Source organism: Zootoca vivipara, chromosome Z (genome assembly GCF_963506605.1).
Source record: "Zootoca vivipara chromosome Z, rZooViv1.1, whole genome shotgun sequence".
NCBI classification, from domain to species: Eukaryota; Metazoa; Chordata; class Lepidosauria; order Squamata; family Lacertidae; genus Zootoca; species Zootoca vivipara.
The window spans coordinates 15,962,364-15,988,583 of NC_083294.1; the positions used below are offsets into that span (position 1 = coordinate 15,962,364).

The 26,220-nt window shown below is 46.1% G+C and overlaps 1 protein-coding gene and 1 non-coding gene across 5 annotated transcripts in view; both read left to right on the plus strand.

Moving 5' to 3' along the window:
* The first annotated feature begins 5,506 nt into the window (after window positions 1-5,506).
* ADAMTSL2 (ADAMTS like 2) overlaps window positions 5,507-26,220 on the plus strand; it is a 42,063-nt gene continuing 21,349 nt past the window's right edge. Inside the window, exons 1-11 of one of the 4 annotated variants that reach the window (XM_060270236.1) lie at window positions 5,507-5,709; window positions 12,133-12,247; window positions 13,742-13,884; window positions 16,312-16,387; window positions 17,130-17,229; window positions 18,592-18,737; window positions 21,224-21,347; window positions 21,656-21,736; window positions 22,334-22,509; window positions 23,366-23,708; window positions 24,465-24,846. In XM_060270236.1, coding sequence (XP_060126219.1) covers window positions 12,134-12,247; window positions 13,742-13,884; window positions 16,312-16,387; window positions 17,130-17,229; window positions 18,592-18,737; window positions 21,224-21,347; window positions 21,656-21,736; window positions 22,334-22,509; window positions 23,366-23,708; window positions 24,465-24,846 — 1,685 coding nt within the window. In that variant the 5' untranslated portion in view covers window positions 5,507-5,709; window position 12,133. Of the gene's footprint in view, window positions 5,710-12,132; window positions 12,248-13,741; window positions 13,885-16,311; window positions 16,388-17,126; window positions 17,230-18,591; window positions 18,738-21,223; window positions 21,348-21,655; window positions 21,737-22,333; window positions 22,510-23,365; window positions 23,709-24,464; window positions 24,847-26,220 lie in introns of those variants that run through there. The other 3 variants (XM_035114158.2, XM_060270237.1, XM_060270238.1) reach the window with 3 other exon arrangements.
* TRNAK-CUU (transfer RNA lysine (anticodon CUU)) lies at window positions 14,455-14,527 on the plus strand. Its single transcript has one exon. It is a non-coding gene; the product is annotated as a tRNA-Lys (tRNA).

Genomic DNA, 26,220 nt, shown 5'->3' on the forward strand with positions numbered 1-26,220 from the left:
GTGCTCTGCTGGATAAGGCGAAAAGCCCATCTAGTTCAAGATCCTATTCCCACAGTGGGAAAGCCCACTGGACCTGAGCAGAAGAGTCCCTTCCCCTTCTGTGGTCTCCTGGAACTGGTACTGTATTCAGAAGCATTGCTGCCTCCAATGTTGGAGTCAGAACAGAGCCATTGCAACCCATAGCCATTGATAATCTCTCTCCCCCCCATCCTTTTTAAAACTGTCCAAGTGTAGGGCTGTCACTGCCTCCTGGGAAAGTGAGTTTTGTAGTTAAACTCTACACTGCATGAAGAAGGACTTTCTTTTATCTTTCCTAAATCTTCAAACTTTCATCTTCATTGGATGTCCATGAGTTCTTGTGCGTTGAGAGAGGGAGAAAAACTATTCTTTATCCACTAGTCTCTCGTCATCCCTTGAGATTCTCTCCAACTCAGAGTAGGCCTGTTGAAATCAATGGACCTGAGCAACTCATGCCCATTAATTTCAATGGAAATTCCAGCAGAAGTAACATTGGATACAGGCAACCCAATCCCTGAGAATCCTGGGAAATGTAGTTAAGAATGTTGAGAATTGTCGCTATGAGAGGGGCAAGCAACAGTTTCAAGGATCTTTGGGAGCCATTTGCTTTCAATGTGCTTTAAATGTATGGTGTGTTATGCAGCCATGATTTACGACCACAGACCCAGCTGGGGTGCCATGGATCCTGTTATCTGGCTAACATTGCTTGGCACTTTCTTCTACATTCAGAGTTGGTGAGGAGGAATATTCAGAGATAAACATAACCCCCAGGGATATAATTTCCTGTCCAGTTCCTTTTTAGCTTTTTTGAGTTAATTTCAAGGCTGTAATTACAATCTTGATCTCTCGCTGGTGCTGAACTTGCAGATGATGTTTGCTGGTCAGTGTGAGGCTGATTCCTCCTTTGCATGGGCTATCTGAGGATAATCTTCTCTTCACAGCATCTCTGTTGTTTATCTGTTCCTGGAGGCCATGTGCCTCCTATATGCTCTCGACTCCAGTTAAGTATTGTTCTGAAAACTGCAAGGGAGAAAAGTGAAAAAGAAAGATCTCCCTCTTCAGCATTCTGCTTCTTGATTACTTGATTAGTCAGATCTGTCAAATATCAGGTATTTTACCACTCATTCTGTAGTTTTGTCTTGGGGTTGCTATCGGGCATTTTATTGAATGAGGCCATAATCCAGTTGTAACTAACACCACTTACTAAAAACTGCAGAAGGGGAGAGGTGCTATTGTGCTTGGATCCTGCTTGCTGGTTTCCCTTCGGGGAATCTGGTTGGCCATTGTAAGAACAGGATGCTAGACTAGATGAGCCATTGCCCTGATCCAGTAGGGTTCTTTTTATGTTCTTATGTTCAAAGTGATCTGGCCCATCAGATTCACCTAACAAAGGTTCTTGCAAACAAACATTTATAAACAAAAAAACAAATGAACGAACAGTGAGCATCCAAAGGTCAGGTTTTCCATGTCCCACACAGGTGTACCTTATATGTGTGGGAGGAAAATATGAATCCTTGTGACCCACATGTGTGGGTTAAATAACAAAAGAATTGGCTGGGTGCCTGGATTCAACACATGGGGCTGCTCACAGTCTCCAGCAGGAGAGAGCCTCAATAGCAGAGTTTGAACACACAAAATTCAAGCAGTAGTATAATGTGGGAATTGGATCTCTGGAACCATTTTCATATCTTGTTCAGTTGCATACAGAGTCCCCCTCTATCTACCCCTCTTGGCATGAACAGACCATACACTGTTAAGTAAGTTTAAAATTATTTACTTACAAAATGTTCCAAATGTCAGATTTATGCATTTATCCAAACAGTAGCAAGGAGAACACAGGCAGAATACTCTTGGATAGAAAAGACAGAAAGGTAGCTTCAAACATGTGCTCTAAGCTAAACACTTGCTTAAGCACATCTTCCTTGATGTTACATGGCATAGAGAGAGCGAGAGAGCTTGAAAGAGAGAGAGCAGAAAGAGAAGCTTTACTTCCTTTCTCATCCGAGAAAAGGGGCATGACTAGCTGAGTCTAGGAATATAACTCTGTAGTCTTAACCCCTTCATGCACTAACTAGCACTCACACATAGTTATGTTTGACTGCAATTTCCCACAATCTGTCTTTTTCACCTTCCTTTCTCTCAGTGTTACAAGCACCCGGGTAGTAAATAACATCTGCTTGCAATTTCTTGCTGCTTTGCTAGAAGGGAGAGGGAGATGCATAGAACCATCATGCACTGATTGTCTGCTTGTGATTAATGACACACCTGTTCAACAGCCCAGCCAGCCCACAGCCTCCATCCAGGGCAGGTAGGTCATTAATCACATTGTGTGGAGGGAGCTGCATTGATTTACTGGAAGCAGAGAAGCTGGCAGCACCTTCATGTTCTTTTGCCTTGGCTCACAGAGTCTGCCTCTGTAACATTTTGGAATCTGGAACTGGTTACTTTAGGGACGCTCTGAATCACAGCCATAGATTTCTGCTCCCTACATCAAAAACCACCTCTTTACTCTGTTGCTGAGGAGTGTCTCAAACAGGCTGTGAGTTTGAGAATGTTACTGCTTTGTATCATCATCATCGTCATCATCATCATCATGCAACTAAGTGGGCAAATGTTAGCCCTGGCTGGTTATTGCAATAACATTGTGACATTCAGAACTGAGTACCCTGAGTTCAAGGGTGTACATAGGGGTTTGGCCATGTTGGCCCCTGCCAAGAATGCAGGTCCAAGCCCCGTGAGGATGCAAAAATCACACCTATCTACTCTTGCAAAGAATGGCTAGGGGCCTGCCCGCCCATACATGCACTCTCCCGACCCCTTCTCCGCTGCTCTGCAAGGGATGCAGGGAGTGCCAGTACAACTCCTTGCCAAGGATGCAAGGAAGCCTAGCTTTCCTGTTCCCTCCTCCTCCCTGTTTCCTTTTGTGCTGTACTTTTTAGATTGTAATTCCAAGGTCAGTGGAGAAAGAGAGAAAGAGAGAGAGAGATGGCTCTGGGAGTCTTTTTAGCTGAAAAGTAGGGTGAAGAAATGCTTTAAATAAACCAAGCAACCTGCAAATGACCATGGAAAGTAAGCCGCACCCCTAAGGTTTTTCTGTAAACAAGATACTTCTTTAGATGTTACCCTGAGCACAGGGACAAGCTGTCTCTCCACATGTACAAGCGTCTGCGCGAAAAGTGTGTACACTTGCTGATGTGTACAACTGTTTGTTCCCAGAGGCAGCACACTTGTTACACATTTTAACCATATGTGTGCACACACAGATTGCACACTTGCTGAACATCATGCGTGAACACATCTCCTGAAATTCAGAAGCCAAGTTCAAGGTGTTACTATTAGTATATGAACCCCTGAGCAACTTCAGGCCAGTTTACCTATTCAATTGCTTTACTCCATATACACACATTCAACTGCTTCAATCTGCAGAACTAGCTATTACAGATGCCCTATACAGTGGTACCTCGGTTTACAAACTTAATCCGTTCCGGAAGTCTGTCCTTATACCGAAACTGTTCTTAAACCCAGGCGCGCTTTCCCTAATGAGGCCTCCCGCCGCCGGTGCCCTTCCACCATTCAGATGCCATTCTTAGACCGAGGTAAAGTTCTCAAACTGGAACACTATTTCCAGTTTTGCGGAATTTGTAAACCAAATCGTTATTAAACCGGACTGTTCTTAAACCGAGGTACCACTGTATACCCATTCTGCATTTGAAGGAAAACAATCTTTTAGTGCGGCACACTTTGGAACTCCCTGCCTATTGACACCAGGCAGGTGCATTTGCTGTACTCTTCTGGTGCATGCTTATACAGTACATGTGCAGAGACACCCTGTCCCTGCTGAGAGGCAGTGACCGGCTGTACTCTTTCTGGTTCCTGCTAAAAACATTCCTGCTTAGACAATACTATCCATATCTTTAGAAAGTTGATGTGAGTTTTGATCTGTTTTTAGTCTGTTGCTATTTTAACTTTTTGAATGTCCTGCAGGCACTGTAACCACTACACCAAACTGATCATTACATTTCGGAGACTAGCATTGATGATTTTAGTTGTACTGTGTTTTGGGGTACTAATTATTCTTTTGGTTTATTCAGTGTTATTTTTCTAGAAGATGATGTGCCAGTGGTGCCAGAAAGGAGTTCTGGCGAGTTCCGGCTGGAAAAAAGCCCAGGTTTTATCGTTTACTGCTGGTTTTATTCTTCATTGCCTCCATCCAACACACACTTTGCACAGGAGTAAGTCCCATTGAAATGGGACGCGGGTGGCGCTGTGGTCTAAACCACTGAGCCTAGGGCTTGCTGATCAAAAGGTGGGCAGTTCAAATCCCCGCGGTGAGCTCCCGTTGCTTGGTCCCAGCTCTTGTCAACCTAGCAGTCAAAGTGTAAGTAGATAAATAGGTACTGCTCCGGTGGGAAGGTAAACAGCGTTTCCACGCGTTTCGCCAGAAGTGGCTTAGTCATGCTGGCCACATGACCCAGAAGCTGTACGCCGGCTCCCTTGGACAGTAAAGCGAGATGAGCGCCGCAACCCCAGAGTCGTCCGCGATTGGACCTAGTGATCAGGGGTCCCTTTACCTTTAAGCTCCCACTGAGCTCAGTGGGGCTTACTTCTGAGAAGACACATAAGGATTGCACCCTATGCTTTGTTGAATATTATTTTACCCTGCAATCTGCTTTGAGTGGGCTGTGGCTCTTAAAGGTGGCCTGGAAATATTATAGTAAGAAGTTTTGTGGCTTCCCCATGGGCTTGATGGTATATCAAATTATTTCTTACCAGTGTTTGCTCAGCAGATCAATGTGCAAAAGGCTGCATTTAGGTTCCAGAACATGGTTTTGCATTATAAGAACACAAGAACAGCCTGCTAGATGAGACCAATGATCCATCCAGTCCAGCGTCCTGTTCTTACAGTTGCCAACCATATGCACCAATGTGGCTTCCCCCCCCTCCAATCTCTCCCTGAATTCCACTGCAACAGGCCTCCCTCCCACCCCCCCGCATGATCAATTTACTGAGTCAACAGAGACAAAGCTGGCAGCCGCTGTGGTCTCACTTGCCTGGAAACCTGATTGATTCCTGCCCGTGGTGTGGAGGTGATATCGATTTGGCCGGACTCTGATGGCAGGATTAGCTTTTGCCTCGTAGACACATCTTCAGGCACAAACACTCTCCAATCCTTTAACACACACACACTCATCCAGCAAGCCTGACTGCAGGAAACTGGCTAGCTGTGGTTGGCGGAACAATTGTGGGTTTGGGGGTGGGGGAAAAGAGAACCGGGAGGGAAAGCACCATGACTGAAATGCAGAGTGTTGGTGGTGGATGAGTGCTGAGCCGCCGAAGAGAGGCATCTCAGGGAGACTGCAGAGCTCCTAGCCCATCTGCCTGACAGCTATAAAACTGACTCAAGTTGACTTGGGATAACCGCTAAGCAGCCTCCTCCTTGCTGGAAGCTGAAGGCTCTTGGCTGCCCTTTTGAAGTCTGAGGAGAGGGGTGGGGGAGAAGACGGGAGGAGAGAGAAAGTGTGTGTCTGCAATTTCTGGACCTCCTCCTGCTCTGCTCCCTCTCAGTTTCGCCCCAGTCCTCCACCGACCAGAGCCTATTGCACCTGGACCCTTGCAGCATCTCTCCCCCCCACTCCCTGCAATTGAAAAAGCAAGCATCTGGCTGTCTGGCTGTCTCTCACATTCTCCAAGGTAGGTTTTTTTCTTTTTTCATTTAAAAAGAAACTCAAATTTCCTTTTTCTTTTGCTTGTTGGTGTGCGTGTGTTTCATGTTTAATTGCACCCACTTCACAGATTCCAAACACACACAATTTCCTGCTAAATGGCTTTCAGGGGAAAGCATCTTTGGATTTTTGGTTCAGACAGAGCTTTTCTCTAGGTGCTGTGTGAAGCAGGAGGCTGTTATATAATACAAGTGTAGCGATCCCAGAATGGGCAGCCACCTTGACTTTTTCCCTTCTGTGTCCTGCTAAGTGCATTTCCTTGGAAAGTCCTTCCTGCCCCCAAATACCCAAAGCCAGAGAGGCATTTTGGAACCACTGTTCTGCTGATGCGGGTTTTCTTATTTAATATATATAGAAGTAGGAACAATAGGCTTTTTTTCTCTTCCCCTCCTTCTCCAGTCTTTTTGGACTGAATGAAGAATAATTATTTGGCTGGCTTTGGACCAGAGGTGGCTTGAAGCTCTAATGAAAACCAAGTGCTCTGGGTAGGTTTCAGCCACCTGTCCCCAGGATGCGCAGTCAATAATTTTGGGGCTTTAAATTTAATTGGTATGGACTCTGAGCTTCGGGAATCCAAGTGCAGTGAAGCCCACAAACTCTCCTTTCTTGGACATTTTGAAGCAGAGGTTGGGTGGCCACCTGCCAGGCAATATTTGGTTGTAATTCCTGCTTTGCAGGGGGGTTGACTAGATGGCCCTTGGGAGTCCTTCCAACTCTATTATTCTGTGAAAATTGACACAGTGAAAGAGTGGATGAAAATATGATACTCTGTTGGGACTCCACTGGACAAAAACCTTTGCCGTCTCCATGGCCAAAAGCAGGGCTGGACTGTGGGTCTAATTAATTAATTTATAATCTGTTTATCACATTTATATACCAGCTTTCCTCCACTGAGTTCAAAGGGGCATACATAGTTCTTTCCCCCATTTTATCTTCACAACAATCTTGTGAGGTAGTTTATTGGCTGAGAGAGATGTAGACTGGCCTGAAGGTTTAGTTTCATGGCTGAGCTAGTCCAACACTCTAGCCACTGCACACCTATGTAGATGTCTGGCCTGGGTTTTGGTAGAGAGAGGGTTGGCTCTGAGCATTGCCAGTTTTTTCTTCTGTGAAATGGGCATTTTGCTTCTTAAATTTCCAGATGTATCCCGCTCCAGGCACAAAAGGGTTAGAGACCCCTGCTGATGTGAAAGGAACAGGAGTGTGGTTTTTATTAAGGATAGAAAAGGGGGGATATTTAGAAAATTGGACCCTAAAATAACTGAGACACAGGAACCAGCACCAGGGTTGCATCAAATTAAGTTCTGCCCAGAGTAGAGGCATTGAAATGAATGAAATGAATTCCTGCAGGAGGATGGGTCGGTTGACCCATTGGGGTCCCTTCCAACTCTACCATTGTACAATTCTAATATTCTATGATTCTCAGACAGCCATGTTCATTCATTTCATTGCATCTGCTCTGTAAATGAGTAATCCATGGCAGCTTCCCTGGAAGGACATGACATGGTCAGTCAATGGGCCCTGCTCAGAGGAGCTCTGTGCTTTGGGAGTAATAAGAGCCTGGTGGATCAGCCAATGATCCACCTAGTCCAGCAATAGTCCAGCTTTCACAATAGCCTACAATATGCCCCAAATGGGAAGCCTGCAAGAAAGACCCATGTGCAACAGCGCTCTCCAGTTGTGTTCCCCACTGTCTGGTATTCAGAGATAGACTGCCCCAAGGCATGGAGGTTCTGCCATCACAGTAAACCTCCACATGGAGAGCCTGCTGGATTGGATCAATGGCCCATCTAGTCCAGCATCTTTTTCTTACAGTGAATAACGGGGTACCCATTATGAGAAACCCACAAGCAGGACCTGAGTGCAGAAGTCCTCTCCCCTCCTGTGGTTTCCAGTAACAGGCGTTCAGAAGCATTACTGCTTCTGACAGTGGAAGTAGAACATAGCCATTGTGGTTAGCGGCCAGTAATATCCTTATACAATCATAGAATCATAGAAACTGTCAGTTGGAAGGGATCCTGAAAGTCATCTAGTCCAACCCCCTGCAGTGGAGGAATCCTGGTTGGGCTTGAACCACTTCCTCCACAAATTTCTTTTAAAGCCACCCAAGTTGGTGTCCATCACTGTCTCTTATGGCAGCAAATTTCATCTTTTAACTAAGTCAGGCACCCCCAAACTCAGCCCTCCAGCTGTTTTGGGACTACAATTCCCATCATCCTTGACCACGGGTCCTGTTAGCTAGGGATGATGGGAGTTGTAGTCCCAAAACAGCTGGAGGGCTGAGTTTGGGGGTGCCTGAACTAAGTGCTGTGTGAAGAAGTATCTTCTCTTGTCTGTAATGAATCTTGCAAGATTCATCTTCATTGGGTGGCCCCACAGGGTTCTAAATGTTACGAGAGAGGGAGGCCAAATCTCTCTCTATATTTCCTTTGCCTACTCTTTTACACTTCTAGCAGATCCCCAAACAAAGTCATACATTCACACCATACTTTTAATGCAGTGTGATACTGCTTTAAGCAGTCATGGATTCCTCCAAAGGATCCTGGGAACTGAAGTCTGTTCAGGGTGATGAAGTCTGTTCAGGGTGGGAATTATAGCTTGGGGTGGGTGGAGGGAATAGGGGTATGCTAACAACCCTCAGCACCCTTAACAAACCAAGATTCTTTCAGGGAAGCCATGGCTGTTTAAAGCAGTATGCTACTGCTTCAAATGTAGGGTAAGGATTTGGATGTTGGAAGATTCAGGGCAGATGAAATAAAGTCTATCTTCACATAGCATATATTTAAACTGTGGAACTGCCTCCTACAGGAGGCAGTGATAGCCACCAATGTAGATGGCTTTAAAAGAGAATTAGACAAATTAACGGAGGAGGAGGAGGAGGCTACAGCAGGAGCCATTAATGCTTTTGGATACCAGTTGCTAGAAACCACAGGGTGGGAGAGTGACGTTTACCTTCAAGGTCAGGCACCTTTATGGGGCATCACCTTCTGTTCACCCCATGATCCAGTGAGGGACATGGAGTTGTGGGGTTTTCCCAGGCCAGCACAAGCCCCCCCAAATTGGCTTCGCACCAGCCCAGGAAGTGAATTACAACCTGCCTGCCAATTGGCCAATGGCAGGCAGGCTTGCCAAAGGCTCTACCCCTGGGGCAGATTAGACTGGAGCCAGCAGGCTTCACTCTGGTCCACAGTTTGGGGATTTAAACCCATCCAGCCTCCACCTCCTTGTCCAGTTCCTAGTTGGATCTCCCAGCACCTCTCCTTTTTCCTTGGGTCTTGGGCTCTGCATGACCTGCCGTGGACTATTGTTGGTCACCATATTCGGGCCCAGGCAGGAATTTGTCAGACTGATTCGGGGCCAGGCAGAATAACTGGATCTGCCCTTTGGTTTTGCCTGCCTCATAGCAATTGTCACAATTTTAGTGGTTAAGGTATAAAGGGACCCAGGTGGTGCTGTGGGTTAAACCACAGAGTCTAGGGCTTGCTGATCAGAAGGTCGGCGGTTCGAATCCCTGCTGGACTAAATGGGTCATTGACCTGATCCACCAGTCTCTTCTTAAGTTATTATTATTATTATTATTATATTGGAGTCATGGAGTTTACCCATTTGCTACAGACAAGCTGGCTGTCCTCCCTGCTGCTCCCCAATGGGTGTAGGATGGTGGCGGCAGCCTCTGGCTGCCAAAATGGTATTGTGGCCTTTCTTGCTTTGGAGGCTCTGAAGCTGCCTTCTTTGAGAGCTTCCAGAAGAGTTTGAACATCTATGGACAATCATCTCCCCATTGCAGAGCCTCACTGATGCCTGTTCTGAGCTAGTTCTTCCCCACAGTCTCTTTGGAGTTCCAGTCCTCCAAAATCTCCCTGCCTAGCTGGAACAGGACACCAAGCGACTCAGACACAGTCTGAACATCCGTGCAGCTTTAATATAATAATCCAGCTTGGGAAAATCCAGCACCTCCACTCCTGGCAGGCGGAGAGGCGGGGATGAGTAGGAAATTTGTGCTCTCCAGGCAGCCAAAGAAAGTGGGGAGTTGGGGGAAGAAGCCAGCACTACTCTGAAAGGCTGAGTTTTCTTAGAAAGGGGAATCCTCAGTGTCTCTTCTGTAAGACAGAGGAGGAGGAGCCCCAAAAGGGGAGGGTAAGTGGTGGGATGCGGGTTACCATAGCTGTCAAGTCTCCCGTTTTTTGCGGGAAACCCCCGGATTTAAATCTGTTTCCCACTGGTCTCCCGAATTGAAAAATCTCCCATAAATCTCCCGGATTTGCAGCTCCTGCTGGCGCCGGCGGCCATGTCCCAGCTCCCGGCTGGCTGCTCGCTCACTTGGCTTCGGAAATTGCCTCTGCGCATGTGCAGAACCTATTTCCGGTGCCGTTCTGCCCATGTCTGGGCACCGGAAATTGGGCAGAGCCAGCACTGGAAGTCACTTCTACGCATGTCTGGACATGCGTAGAAGTGACGTCCGGTGCCGTGCTGCCGCTGATCCCTTATTTTCCTATCCGGAAGTTGACACCTATGCGGGTTGCGCCATGGTCTAAACCACAGAGCCTAGGGCTTGTCGATCAGAAGGTCGGCGGTTTGAATCCCCGTGATGGGGTGAGCTCCCATTGTACGGTCCCAGCTTCTGCCCACCTAGCAGTTCGAAAGCATGTCAAAGTGCAAGTAGATAAATAGGTACTACTTTGGTGGGAAGGTAAATGGCGTTTCCGAGCTTTGTTTTGGTTCGCCAGAAGCAGCTTAATCATGCTGGCCACATGACCCGGAAGCTGTCTGTGGATAAACACCGGCTCTCTTGGCCTATAGAGCGAGAGGAGCGCCGCAATCCCAGAGTCGTCCACGACTGGACCTAATGATCAGGGGTATCTTTACCTTTAAGTGGTAACCCTGTGAAGTAAGTTAGGCTGAAAGGCAGTCACTGACCCGCCAGGTCACACCCAGTGAGCTTCCTGGCCCAGTGGGAGCATTTGAATTCTGGTCTCCCAGGTCCTAGTCCGACACTCTGACCACTACAATCCACCACACTGGCTCTTCCTCTCAATTTATCATTTTCCCAATCTTAAATTCAGTCAATCTCCAGATTCGTTTGCTTTTTTTAAAAAAAATAAGTTCTCATGAAAAGTTATCAGCAGCATAGTACATATTTTTCCTAATAGACATATATTTGTATATAGTTTTCCCTCATCTACACATTTACGCAATGCAGTTTCTCCCAATATACTGCTGTTTTCCCTAATACATGCGTTTTTATGCACACTTTTTCTTTAATATATGCATTTTGGGACACATTATTCGGCTGGAGAACTGCGGTACACTGCAAGAGTGAGAATTTCGAGGGATGGCTGTGTGTTTTGGAAAGCACTAATTTGGTAGGGTTGTCTTTAAATGCAAATTGAGTCAAATTTTTCCTCCATCCCTGGTCTGGAAGCACCCATTTTTCCACATTTCCATCCAGTGAGAGGGCAATGGTTCCTGACCTCATTCTGAATTGGCTCTGTGATGACACCCCACACCCCCTCAGCAGAGCTACACTTTTTAATGAGGGGGATCTTGGGGTTTCCTATTCAAAGCTTTTCTCAGAGCAAGGGGAGAAAGTCATTGCAAATTTTGCACCACTGAAACTCCATGCTAGGACAAAGCGGAGGTGTCTTAATAGACTGCCCCCCCCCAACCTGAAATACAAGCAGAATGGCAGTTCCAAGAGGGCAGCTTGTGTAGGAGTCCCCCCCCTTGTGATGGGGCAATTATTTATTTGACAACATTTATACGCCACTTGATTGTAAACCTCTAAGCAGTTTACAATATATATATATATATATATATATATATATATATATATATATATATATATATTAAAATTATCAGTAAAAACGGCTAAAAACTTTTTTAGATAATACAAATCAACAGGGGGAAAGAGAGAGAATAAAACATGCCAACATCTATATGCCTAAGCAAAAATGTTTAAAGCAGGCACCGAAAAGAATACAGTGAAGGTGCCTGCCTGACGTCAATAGGCAAGGAGTTCTGAAGTGCATGTGTGCCACACTGAAAGATCAATTTCTCACAATTGTGGGAATGAGTATCATGTGGCACCTCTAACAGTGTCAGTTCTGCAGATCGGTGAGCACATATGGAGCAAGATGGTCCTGCAATGATGACCAAATTCCCCAGTGCTTGTTTCCTGCCAGATTTTTCATCTCTTCATTTCATAAAATTTATATACTGCTTTTTATTATTATTAAAAAAAATACACATGAAAGCAGTTAAACCTGCAGAGTTTAATACGACCGTTCATAGAAACATAGAATTATAGAGTTAGAAGGGGACCCAAAAGGCCATCCAATCCAGATTACCACAATTCTGAAAAAAATTCAACCTTTGCTTCTTGCTTTCTTAGGATGAAGAGAATCAAGGGGACCCGGGAGTGCAACTTCATTGGCGACTGCACTCACCTGAAAGGGGCTCTTGCATTCGCACTCTTCATAGGGAACGTTGCCCTGGTGATATCACAAGTGAGAATTTTCTTCATTCACAAATGTATTAAAAATATCCGTATACCACCAGGTATGCTAGCACCTCCAGGTGCTGCCCAGTGACGATGTGTAAAATGCAATACAACCAGTGGTCTAGTGGTTTGGGGGTCACTGGAGAGGAGGGTCAAAGACCTGTTACTATTTCTGCAACAGCATCCCAGAAGGCTCCCTGTCTCCATGGTCCTTGAGCTTTTCTCAATCAGCATGAAAGGGGAGTTATTTTAGCCACTGGGAAGAAGCCTTCTTGCCCTTTGCACCAATTGGATCCAGTCAGAGTGAAAGGAGTTGAGTCTCAGCACTGAGAATGGGCTCCTGGGGCCCCTCTGGATAAGGTACATGTGAGGAACACCAAGGAGTTGCTCTGTAAGCTGAAAAGTTAAGCATTTAGGAACGCTGAAAAGACAACGGAAGGAACGCTTCCGTTTCAAGAGAATGGGGTACGAGTTCTCTTATATACCACGGCACTTCAATGAAAACACAGCTTAAGTCACTCTGAAAGAAGATTTTGTGGCACTCCAAATGATTTGTCCACATACATGCACAGAAAACGGCATATTTAGCTGAAAGGAAACACATGGAGATCTGCATTGATCATTGTAATGCACCCCCAATTATTACTGTTGTAAAGTTGTGGTATAATCCTAGAAGGGGGCCTGGCTATGACTCTCATGAAGGAACCCTGCCACTTCTGAATTTGCCACTACACTACTGAATGCAAGGACAGAATATACAATACAATTTAAAATCGGACACAAATGAAGCAGTCAAGATGTACTGAAAAATGACAGTGGCAGGCATGAAGAATCAGTGTGTGTGTCAAAAGGTCCATAGCTCAGTGGTAGAGCCCCTGCTCTGCATGCAGAAGGTTCCAGTTTCAATGGAACCCTTGGTACCCCATGGCGAAACCCTATCCTGAAACCTTGGAAAGAGACTGTCAGTGAGTGTAAGCAGTACTTTGACAGATAAACCAAGGGTTTTTACTCATTAGGCAGATTCCTATGTTCCTACCTATATCTGCTGTCAGATGCAGAATTATGAGGACTAGAATCTTACTTTATGTTTAGCTGAAGGAGCAACTGATGAGTGGCGGAGTACCTGCTTTGCATGCAGGAAGTCCCAGCTTCAGCCTCCAGTGGCATCTCCAGTTAGGATGAATGTCTCCTATCTGAAATCCTAGAGAACCTCTGCCAGTCCATGTCAAAGATACTGAGCAGGATGTGCCAGTGGTCTAACATGGCTGCTAAATATGTGCTAAATATGAGTAACCCATAAACTGGGGCTCCTGTCTTCAGTGGGGGAAGGAAATGGAGATGCAGCTGGCAGACAGGCATGAAACCTCGATTGAACTGAAGCAGGACAGAAAGGGAAAAAAAATTGGTTTCAGCAGCTGAACCGTGTTTGCTGAAGTATCCCTTCATCCAATCAACCCATCTCGCCTCTAATTTATCTTCTTTGCCCCTAAATGGCAAACAGGAGAACCTTCAGGCATCCAACAGCCTTGAGGAAGGCAGCGATGTCACTGCCCACTGGTGGGGTGAGTGGACCAAGTGGACGGCTTGCACCCGGACGTGTGGGGGAGGAGTCAAATCCCAAGAGAGGCACTGCCTGCGGCAGAGGTAAACCCCTCCCTCCAATGAACTGACCCCAACCCCCATCCTCTGAACAATAAAACTTTTCCATTGGTTCCAAAGGGAGCATCTCAGACAGCCTCCCTCGAATCACGGGCCCTCGAGGTTGAACCGGGGCTGATGGGAGCTATAATCCATAGCCATCTGGAGAGGGTGCCACTCTGGCTGTCCCTGGGGCTCCCTGGTGGTTTGTTGCAGGAAGGATAACATTTTCAGCCAAAGGATCACAGTCCCTTTGAAGGGAACCTTCAGAAGCCCACATGCAAAGGGTGGTCATGGCCGGGACAAAAGCAGACAGGCTAGTGGCTATGATTCTTACCATTGTGTAGCCGGATAAAATCCAGCTGCACTCAGGGCAGAGGTTCCTTTTATATGCAGACATATCTTTCCATCCTCCATCCAGGTAAGAAAGAGGCATTGTCCCAGTTCAAAAACGACATTCCAACCAGGCAAACGCAATCAAGGAGGCAGTGGAGCAAGGGTATCAAGAGAAGTGGTGTGTGTAGCCTTGGGAGAATTTTAAGGGCCAGATAAGAGCTGACATAATATAAGGTTATAGCTGGGATAGCTCAGTTGGTAGAGCATGAGATTCTTAATCTCGGGGTTGTGGGTTCAAGCCCCACCTTGGGCAAAAGATTCCTGCACTGCAGGGGGTTGGAATAGATGACGCTCATCGCCCCTTACAACTCTACATAATCTAGGAATCTATGATTCTAAGGTTATAACATTTAGCACAGTATGGAAAAAGTGGAGAGAGAAAAGTTTTTCTCTTGCTGTCATAACACTGGAACTCCTGGGCATCCAATGAAGCTGAGTGCTGGAAGATTCAGGACACACAAAAAGCAAGGACTTCTTCATGAATTGTTAAACTGTGGAACTAGCTTCCACAGGATACACTGATGGCCCCCAGCTTGGATGGCTTTAAAAGTGGATTGGATAGGTTCATGATTCAGAGTGAGTCTTGTGCTTTTAATTGATGAATACAAACATCATTTTATCACTTTGTGGGGGGTTTTTTTTGGGGGGGGGAAGCTGCAGACACAATTCCCTAAGCCCACAGGGCACAGGGGATGTTTGGCAAAGGCATGCAGGAGGTATGCACAAGAGCACCTCTCGTTCACAAGAGTCTTGGGTAGCTGCGAGCAGGAGCGGCATTTGCCCAGGACACTGAGAAGTAGCCTCACTTACAAACATCAGAGCATATCCTTCAGGGACCACCTCTTCTCATATGAACCAATGCTGACCCTGCAAATCACCATCTAAGGCCCTTCTCCATGTGCCTCCTCCACCAGAGATCCGGAGGATTGCAACATGAGAATGGGCCTTTTCTGCAGTGGCTCCCTGTTTGTGGAATGCTCTCCCCAGGGAGGTTCACCTGGTGCTTTCATTACATATCTTTAAGTGCCAGGCAAAAAATAAAATAAAAATATTCCTCCTCTCCCAGGCCTATGGCTAATTAAACTATCTATGGCCTTTTAAATGGTGAAGAGGTTGTTGTTGTTTTTTAATAGGTTGTGAATTTTTGTGTTTTTATATTGCTAAGGGCGGCATAGAAATGTAATCAATCAATCAATCAATCAAATGTCACTAAGAACTACTACATGAGTTTGTTTTTGTTCTCCTCCCTCTCAGCCCATCTTTCCTTTTGTGTCATGTCCATGATATTGTGAGTCTGCCTTCTTGCTTAGGGTTGCCATACATCTGGGATTCCCTGGACATATCCGGAATACTGCAGTTGGCAGCAGTGTCTGGGCAGGAATTGGTAAAATGTCTAGGAAAATCAGCAGCTTTAAAGATCAACAGTTTTGTCCCCCATTCTCTCTGGATTGTTTGATATATGGCAACCCTATTCTTGCTGATATTTGTAAGCCATTCTGGGAACCCATAGCTGCCAAGTATCCCGTATCCGCCGGGAAAACCCCTTTTTTCTTACCGTTTCCCGGCGGTCTCCCGTTTGGCGGAAAATCCCAACATTGTCCCTTTAATTTGCTTCTTCCCGGCGGCCATTTTTCTGGTGCCGCTTTGCCCTTCTATGGGCACCAGAAAATGGCGGCGCCGGCGCCGGAAGTCGCTTCCGCGCATGACCGGAAGTTGCGTGACGCGACTTCCGGTTGCGGTTTGCCCTTCTATGGGCATCAGAAAATGGCAGCGCCGGCGTCGGACGTCGCTTTTACGTGTTTCCGGTCATGCGCGGAAGCGACTTCCGGCGCTGGCGCCGCCATTTTCTGGTGCCCATAGAAGGGCGAAGCGCCACCGGAAGTTGCGACACGCAACTTCCGGTTATGCGCGCGCTGCCGATCCCGGATCTTTACGATCCGGACTTGGCAGCTATGTGGGAAACTTTCTTTTGGATGATAATGACGCGATTCATTTTTTGCTTGACTTGATCCTGTTTCCTTTTCTTTCTGTGTTTAGAAAGAAGTCCATGACGGGGCTCGCTAATAAAACATGCACTGGGACATCAAAAAGATACCAGCTATGCAAAGTGCAAGTAAGAGAAGCATTTTCATGCATTATTATTATTATTATTAAGCTGCAGCTTTCAGTCTTAACTAGCAAGGTACAGATTCTATGCAGCTGTAGAAAATATGAACCAGCTACCACCATTTCAAACTCAGGCCACGTTCACACCATACGTTTAAAGTGCTATGATACTGCTTTAAACAGCCATGGCTTCCCCCAAATAATCCTAGGAAGTGGAGTTTGCTAAGCATGTTGAGAGTTGTTTGCAAACCCCCCATTCCTCTCCCAGTTCCACAGTTTCCAGAGTTCCAGAGTGTGAAGAAGAATTGTTTGTTAAACCACTCTGAAAATTGTAGCTCTTTACTCAGGATTCTTCAAAGCCTTAATAGTATGGTGTGGATATGGCTTTAGTTCATCATCATCACCATCCTCGATTAGTAGAAATAGGAATCTTCCTAATGCCAGTTGCTGGAAACCACAGGAGGGGAGAGGGCTCTTGTGCTCGGGTCCTGCTTGCTGGCTTCCCACAGGCATCTAGCTGGCCTCTGTGAAAAGAGGTTGCTGGACTACAGGCCTGATCTGTTCTGGTGTTCTTTTATTAGCCTGATCGTAACAGTCCCAGGATCTTCCTGATTCCCTTGCACATTTGGGTTGTGACAGTCCACCATCAGTTCACCCGCAAGGGCAGGAAAAGTCTCTGGAATGTAGCAGCAGACTCTCCTCCTCCTCCTCTTCCTCATCCGGACGCTCATCTCTTCCTTTTCCAGCAGTGTCCCCCGAATGGCAGGAGCTTCCGGGAGCAGCAGTGCACATCCTTCAACTCCCACATGTACAACGGGCGGACGTATCAATGGAAGCCATTGTATCCTGGTAAACAAGGAGGCCTTTTGTCCAGGCGCTTTTGATAAGGCAAAGCTAACTCCCACCCCACCCCATCCAAAAAAGACAGAAAGACAGGCAGGCGTGCGCGCACACACACAGAGGATTTGAAATGAATGGAGTTCTCTTCTGTTCTAGGAAGGAAGCTCCAACCAGATTTTATCAGAGGAGTAAAGCTCCCCACCCACTTCTTTCCCTGGGCTCAAAGGCCTCGGCAGTTGCAACAGCTGCTTTGAAAAAGACAAGAAGGGAGTAGGGGAGTGGAAGCATTGTGATGAACTAGGACTGGGTCAAATATCCACTAGTTTCTAATGCATATGCAGAACTGGCCCTTTTTGACAGCCAGTCGTGAACTTGCTTGCGGGTTGCTGCTGCTGTTATTTAAATTGATTAGTTGCTTTCTCTCTCTTAGTGACTTACAACAAACAAACCCCATGGATACATTAAAACATCCCACCCACTCTAAAAGGCCCTAGATAGTTAAGAGCTAAAGGCTTGGTTTAAATGGAATGTTTTTGTCTGAAGATATATAATGATGGCATCAGGCAAGCCTCCTGGAGAGACCATTGCACAAGCAGGGAGCCACCACTGCAAAGGCCTAGTTCATGTGTTGCCACCGTCTGGGCCTCCTGTGGAGGCAGACACATGAAGAAGGGCCTCAGATTATGATCAGAGGTTAGAACATCACGTCAAGGTAGATCAAATACTTATCCAGATTTTGAGACGTCACCTCAGTGTGTGAAAAGTGCGCTCAAAAATCTGTGTTATTTACAGTGGTGATGCATCCATAATGTGTACTTTATGGGGAAGCACACTGGAAAATACCTATTTGGAGGAAATTTGTTCCATAATGATGCTTATAATAATGTGCATAACAAGCACATTTAAATTTTAAATGCAGAAGTTTCATGCCCCCCTCCCCCCAAAAAAATCTACACAAAGCAGGGCAGGGCAGGCTTTCAATTGAGTAACAGTGGAAATGAATTGGGATGTCCTAGCCACAATGGAGGCTACGGTATTCTCTTCGTTCACAGTCAGAGGCAGTAATGTTTCTGAATGCCAGTTGCTGGAAACAGAAAGAGGGGAGAGTGTTCTTGTGCTCAGATCCTACTTGCTGGTTTCCCATTGAGGTATCTGGTCTGCCACTGTGAGAACAGGATGCTGGACTAGATGAGCCCCCTTTGGTGTGATCCAGCTGCAGAGCTCTTCCTATGTCCTGATGTTATGCTATACTTTCTACCCCACAACGATGGATATTTTGCTGGTGACATTTAATAAGCAACAGCGTGCATTTGTGCGTGTGCGTGTGTGTTTGGTCAGTGTGTGCAATATCATTTGTCCTCCTATCTCCAGATGACTATGTCCACATCTCCAGCAAGCCCTGTGATCTCCACTGCACAACCATCGATGGTCAAAGGCAGCTCATGGTCCTGGCTCGGGACGGGACGTCCTGTAAATACTCCGATTTCCGTGGGGTTTGCGTTTCTGGAAAATGTGAGGTTGTTAAACATTATAGCAACCATATTGTCAGACCAGGGGGTGGGGGAGATGGGACAAGAAGAGGGGGACACACAAATGACCCTGTTGTGGGGAGCCCAGAATCTAGGAGATGGGTGCTGACCAGCGGGAAACTGCATGGCCATCGTGGGGTGAAGTTGCACTAGAGGCTGCTGGAATTTGTAGTTCTGCAGAGTATTCCCTCGCATCACCTTCCACTCTCAGCATCTATAAAGATCCCAGGGGAGAAAACTTCCAGGCTAGGCTTCTTCCAGCAACATCAGCGAGGAAGTGATGGGTGGGCAAGATCTCTATTGCACCACATGTCCAAGAAGTGAAATAGCACCCAGCAACCCCTCCTCCTTACCTGTTGGCCAAGGTGACATTGAGTATCATTTGATGTGGGGCTTGGGGCACAAGAGGGTGTCTTGGACCAGGAGCAGAGAGAGAGAAGATCCGAGCCAGGAGGACTGGAAACACAGCCAGCAGCTCTATTGTCACCCAGCTGGTGAGGATCTCTTTGGTCCGTGTGTGTGGCAATGGTGGCCCCTAACTTGGATGGCTTTTAAAGAGGGTTGGGGAAATTCATGGAGGAGGAGGAGGAGGAGGAGGAGAAGGAGGAGGCTACCAGTGGCTACTAGTCATGATGGCCATGCTCTGGTCAGAGGCAGTATTGCTTCTGAATGCCAGTTGGGTTTCTTCATTCTACATTGGATCACTTTGGCCTGTTCCAACAGGCTTTCTTATGTCATGGAGGAGAAGGCTATCCATGGCTACTACCTCCTGTGCTTCAAGGCAACAATGCTTCTGAATAACACTTGTTGGAAACTGCAATGGGCAGAGGGCTCTTGTGGTCCTGCTTGCAGGCATCCCACTGGGGCACTGGTTGGCCACTGTGAGAAGAGAATGCTGGACTAGATGGGCCACTGGCCTGATCCAGCAGGGGTCTTCCTGTGTTCTTATGTCCTTCTGCATGTAAAAAGTGTTTGTGTGTGTGTATGTGTGTGTGAGTGTGTGTTGAATGTGGGTGAGACTGTGCGGGGTGGTGGCAGTGAGCAAATAAGTGTATGTGAATAAGTGTGAATATGCAAGTGGGATGTTTTAAAAATCCAACCAGATTTTTTGGGGGGGTGGGGGGAGGAGGAGAAGCATTAAATAAAAAAATATTTTTGTTCCCTGCCAGGGATGGGGCTGGTCTCACCTTTGGGAGTTAACTCTGCAACTGTGGGCAGGGAATGGGGGGATGTCACAGTTAAGGCCCCGTCTAGCATTCCCACCAGCCAGAGTACTTTTCATGGTGGGAGATGCAGTGGGGCTTCTGAAGACAATTTCAGCCTGCAGGCTGCTTCATACAGGAGGAGGCTGATCTTTCAGATATCCTGGCCCTGAGCCATTTAGAGCTTTGTAGGTAAGCATCAGCACTCTGAACTGGACCCAGAAGCCAGAGCAGTTTGCTTGTGATTTATTTAACAATCTTCCATTCCCCCCTTTTAAAGAGAAGCTGAGAAGGCCCTAGCTCAGTGGTAGGGCACCTGCTTTGCATGCAGAAGGTCCTATGTTCAATCCCCAGTGGCATCTCTAGGATAGAACCCCTACATGAAACCCCGGAGAGCTGCTGCTGGTCAATGTAGACAATACTGAGCTAGATGGATCAATGCTCTAACTCAGTGGTCCTCAACCTTGGGCCTCCAGATGTTTTTGGCCTACAACTCCCATGATCCCTAGCTAGAAGGACCAGTGGTCAGGGATGATGGGAATTGTAGTCTCAAAACATCTGGAGGCCCAAGGTTGAGGACCACTGCTCTAACTCAGTAGGAAGCAGGAAGGGCTGTAACTCAGGCAAAACTCCCTCCCCTCAGTCACCACCAATCATACTCAGGTTAGCATAATGTTGTGAAATAGGTTGCAGTGAATCCCATCAGCAACCGGTTGGCCAGTGTGAGAAGAGGATGTGGGCCAGATGGGCCTTTGGTCTGATCCAGCAGGGCTCTTCTTAACTGATAGCTGAGAATGGAACCTCCAGGCCCAGAGGCAGCTGATTGGATTCACAGGTGGGGAGAGCTGCTGTTGTTCTCAGGCCCTGTTTACAGGATTCCCATTGGTTTGGCCATTCTGAGAACTGGATGCTGGACTAGATGGGCCTTTTCTGGCTTGATCCAGCAGTCAGGCTTTTCCTGACTTAGTGTGGCTTTTCCTTGGCTGTTCGCATCCCATCACAGCCTTCTTCCACAGGTTTGTTTAGAAGGCTCTAACACCCCAACATTTTTAGTTTGTTCAGCCTGATTCTGATGTGGATCTATGACCATGTGATATTTACAGGGCTTCATAACATGAAGGAGTGGAACAGAGACCTCTCCATCACACACAATGTCCCTGGCCCTGAGATTACATCACAGGGACACAGCCCAAAGTGTCAGCATGATATTTGAATTGCAGTGACCGTGCCCCTCTACATGACCCTTGACACTCTATTTTACACTGTTTCCAGCCCATTGGATGTGACGGGATCCTGTTCTCAACTCACACGTTGGACAAATGTGGTGTTTGTCAAGGAAATGGGAGCAGCTGCACTCATGTTTCCGGGAGTTACAGAAAGGGAAATTCACATCTTGGTAAGGCTGGAGGGGTATTTTGTTCTTATGGGGTAAGGCTTGCCAATCCTTGAGCAAAATGTGATCATGGGCAGGTGAATTTCTGCATGATCAGGGATGTGGGGAGTCTGGACTTCCTTGCATCTGGACTGCACCAAATTTGCCGCCACCTCCCTCCACAACTCCCACCCCCTTTTCAAAGGACCAACATTGAATCAATTAAAAAAAGATCATTCAGTCATTCACGAATTTGCTCCTGTATGTGAAGAGTTATTCCCAGCCTAGGACTGTTAACTCTTGCAAAGTTTTGCTTTTCATACATTCCACAGGCTATTCTCTGGTCACACACATCCCTGCCGGAGCAAGAGACATCCAGATCGTTGAACGGAAGAAATCTGCTGATGTTCTGGGTGTGTATGGTGCCAGGGGCAGGAACGAAGCTGAATGTTTATAATTTTATATTTCTGTGAAAACAAAACTGTTTGTCAAATAGCTTATTAGCCAAATCGGTATGTGAAATTCAGTCTCATCCTGGCCTCTTTGGGTTCAACCTTCCTCCCCCCCCCCCTTGATTGCCTGTCTGTCTGTCCCCCTAGCTTCCAAAACATATTTGTCTGTGTGGTCTTTATCTGCCAACAGTTAAATGCCCTTCTGATTCTGAGACCCAGTGTTACATTTTGCTTCGCCAACCCAACTTTCCCCTTCCCTCACAGAACAGGCACTGCATGTCAGCCCTTTGCCAACTACATTGAGAAGTTGGGATCTTTATGAAGACCCCGGGTTCAGCCAAATAAAAAAAACTTCCACCAGAGGCTTGCAAATGTTAATGATAAGAAAGTTACTTCCTCAAGCTGACAATCTGAAACACATGACACAAAAGAAAAAGGTGTTGGGAGGGAGGAGGGTGTGAAGCAAAGTCATACATGTTTAGCACGTAGCAGAGATTGAGGTGTCTTTAAGATGACTTGTTCTAATGGGGGCGGGGGGATCTTTGCTGACTTCTGCAGCTGTTGCGGATGAAGCTGGCTACTACTTCTTCAATGGGAACTACAGAGTGGACAGCCCCAAAAACTTCAACATCGCAGGAACTGTTTTCAAGTACAGGAGGCCAATGGACATTTATGAAACTGGCATCGAATACATTGTGGCCCAAGGGCCAACCAATCAAGATTTGAACATCATGGTAAGTGTGGGGGGCTTTTTCTTTGTACCTAGAGATAAGTGGTCAATTTAGGAACAAGCAAAAACAAGTTTGTTTGCAAGTAGGGTTGGAAGAATCTAGGGGTTAGAATCTGGGGTGGTGCCACAGCTCATGCTTGGCATGTAGAAGGTCCCAGGTTCATTCCCCAGGAGTATCTCCAGTTAGGGTTGGGAGTGACCCCTGTCTGAAACTGTGGGGGGCCTAAGTCAAGACAGCACTTGACAATACCTAGCTAGCTGGACCCAATGGTCTCACTCAGTATAAGTCAGAGAACAGACCCACTGAAATTAGTAGAGATTACTAATTTAGGTCCATTAATTTCAAGCTACGAACATGAGTTTGACCAAATTGCGGGAGGTAGTGCAAGACAGGAGTGCCTGGCGTGCTATGGTCCATGGGGTCACGAAGAGTCGGACACGACTAAACGACTAAACAACAACAACAATTTCAAAGGGTCTAGCCCAGGCACCCCCAAACTTCGGCCCTCCAGATGTTTTGGACTACAATTCCCATCTTCCCTGACCACTGGTCCTGTTAGCTAGGGATCATGGGAGTTGTAGGCCAAAACATCTGGAGGGCCGCAGTTTGGGGATGTCTGGTCTAGCCTGAGATTGAGTGAGAACCTGAGTGTGATAGCCTGAGAACTTAGATGAATACAGGTATCAGTTTCTCATTTTTCCAGTTGTGTGTTCAGATCATCCCACTTCTGTATCAGTTTGCATTTTCATGCATGTTTCTCCTAAACATATTTTTAATGTAACTTTGCTTGATATTTTTTCAAGCCATTTCCCCTAATATAATGCATGTTCTTATGTTTGCTACTCCTCCCCACTTCCAGGTCTGGAACCAAAATGGCAAAAACCCATCTATAACCTATGAATATACTCTTCTGAGGAAGCCACATTCAAAAAACGTTCAGCCCATTTATTACACCTTCTCCGAGTCAGATAGTGGAGAAAGCAGAGAGGTTGATGCAGAAGAGCCTCTGGGTTTTGTTCAGCACAACGCAAGTTTCTTTGGAACCCTCTCCAAAGAGAAGATCCATCTGGAGAATCAGGTGTTTGGAAGGAAGGACACCATTGAAGACCTAGACCTGAGCAAAATCCAAGAGACAAATGAAGTCTATGAAAGAACAGAGAGCAATGACTGCGACCCAACTCTGAAGGGCAAACAGGCCAAAGGTGAGGTGAACCCCAGGTCTTCACACCAGCTGTAGTTCATTCATTGCTAAGGCAGTGACTGTTCAGCATGCAAACTCTTTGCCTACATATTAATATGGTTCCTTCACTATTTTAGCTAGAGTTTTAAAACAACAACAACATACATCTTGAAAATTTGTACAAGCTGGACGGAATTGACTTCAGAAATTCTCCTGTAATGCTGAACATTCGCCACCTGGTAGACACTGAAGATTTCAATATTCACTGACTGTTCATGAAGTACTTAAGATAGCTATATTTGACATAAAATAGATGCTCAACTTCAATATTTGACTTCATCACTAACATGCAATAGTATCTGGGGTCTGACAGGGAGGGCTTATAAGATTTCAAATTTGATATCTGGCAAAAGCAAGGACACAGTCAAATGAGAGCCATTGTGGAGTAGTGGTTAGAGGCCTGGAAGATTAGGGTTCAAATCCCTACTCAGCCATGAAGCTCACTGAGTGACCCTTTAGGCCAGTCACTCAATCTCAGGCTATCCTATCTCATAGGGTTGTTGTGCAAATCAAATGAGGAGGGGGAGAACCATGGATGCCACCGTGAGCATCTTGGAGGAAAAGGAGGGATGTAAATGCAAGAAGTAAATGAATGAATAAATAAATAAATTCAAACCACTCCAAATTTGAAATTTCACATACCAAATCTGGCCAAATTTTGAAAAACAAATCTATAATCTCACAATTCTCTTGATTTCATTTTCCTTCTCGCCCCCAGATTCAAATGCAACCCAATCCAATTACATGGTGGACGGAACTGGGAGAGATTTTGACTCTAGGCTTGCATCCAAAGAATTCCTTTCTGAAAATGCTATCACCCATAAACTTTTGGAAAAAACATCAGACTCAAAAGAATCAGTCCAGAACAAGACGGCAAACAGCATCTTTTCCCCAAGGGACCCCGTTAACTCTGTTGGTTCTCACATGGACAGCCTTTATGTTGATTACGATGACGGTGATGATATGGTCGCTTATGCCGTCAACAGCAGCTTCCTGGAGCTGAGCAGTGACAAAACCATCAACACATCTTCAGAGACTCAGTTTCCAAATGCCACCATCTTGGTCACTAGTCCTCAAGGGAACCGAACCCACAAAACAAGGTAAGAGGCCTTGAGGTGTTCCTTTGCAACTGAGATTTGATCCACTATATTTCATCCACTGGAGACATTGGGTTGTAGCCAATTTTAATCCTACTCAGAGTAGAACCTATTAGAAATCGCTGCATGTGACCAACTTAGGCACATTAATGCCAACAGGTCTACTCTGAGTACAACTTTGCTGGATCAAAACCCATTGCCCTTCCTTTAAACAAGCGTGTTGGATCTGATTGTGGCTCCTTGGTGTCAAGGGAAGATCCTCTACACATGATGAGGGGCACACTGCACTGATAGTTGGATCAGGATCGACCAAAATGGCTTTATTGTTAAGTTTAGACTTAAGAAAAGGAAAAACAGTCTAGACTAGGTTTACATGGGCATGTTTTTCTGTATTATTTTGACATCCTCCTGGTTCTTACTTCAGTGGGGAGAGGAGAAATTCACATTTTGATGGGACTGCCCCAAATTCAGAGTTTCCAAAACAATCCACCAGCTGAACCTCAGCTCCCCTTCAGAATTCTCCCATCTCCAAACTTTGCCACACAGTTTTTCAACCAACCAACCAACCATAGCAAACTCAAAAATGCTACATTGAGGAAGGGAGTTTGCTTAAAAATGTGTATAGTCATGAAAATAGCATTTAATATATGAGGGGAAATTCTGTACAAAGCAATAAAAGCACAAATTGATGGAGAAATTTGGCAAGCTAAACTTACAGTTGGAAAAACAGGAATCCAAACTGATGGGCTCTGCTCATCCCCACTGTTACGGTTAACTAGCCAAACCATTTTAAAATATCTCCCTCCCCCACACCCAGCTCCTAGGAATGTCATTGCAATATCTGTTCGGTTGGTGCTTAAAAAAACAAAAACTTTACTAACAACAAAATATGCTCTTGGTTTAACTTTGGTCTGGTGCCTTGATTTCCACCCCGTGCCTAATAATTACCATACCACAATTCCCAGTCTGGTGAGTTAGCTGGGAGAAAGGCCGTTTTAGTGGATGCAGCTCAGATTACTAGGAGCTTTCGCTTGGTGTATGTGACGAGGACCACAGGAGGGACTGAGTTGCTTGCTTTGCTCACTTCTCTTCCTTCTGTTGGTGTCGGCTAGGCTTCTAACCCACCTGGTACCCTCCAGATGGTTTAGACTGCAACTCCTATCAGTTCCCAAGGCTATTTCAAGACATACGGAGGGCACCAGGTGGGCAAAGGCTGGCATTCTGTCGGCACAGGCAGCCCAAGAATTGACACTAAACTCAATTACAGAGCTGCAGGCATTTAAGTGTTAGATTAATCAGCTCACAGCAGTCAACTAATCAACCAACACTGCGCAAACCTATACAAATACATAGACACTTCAGTTAATTGCTTAGAAG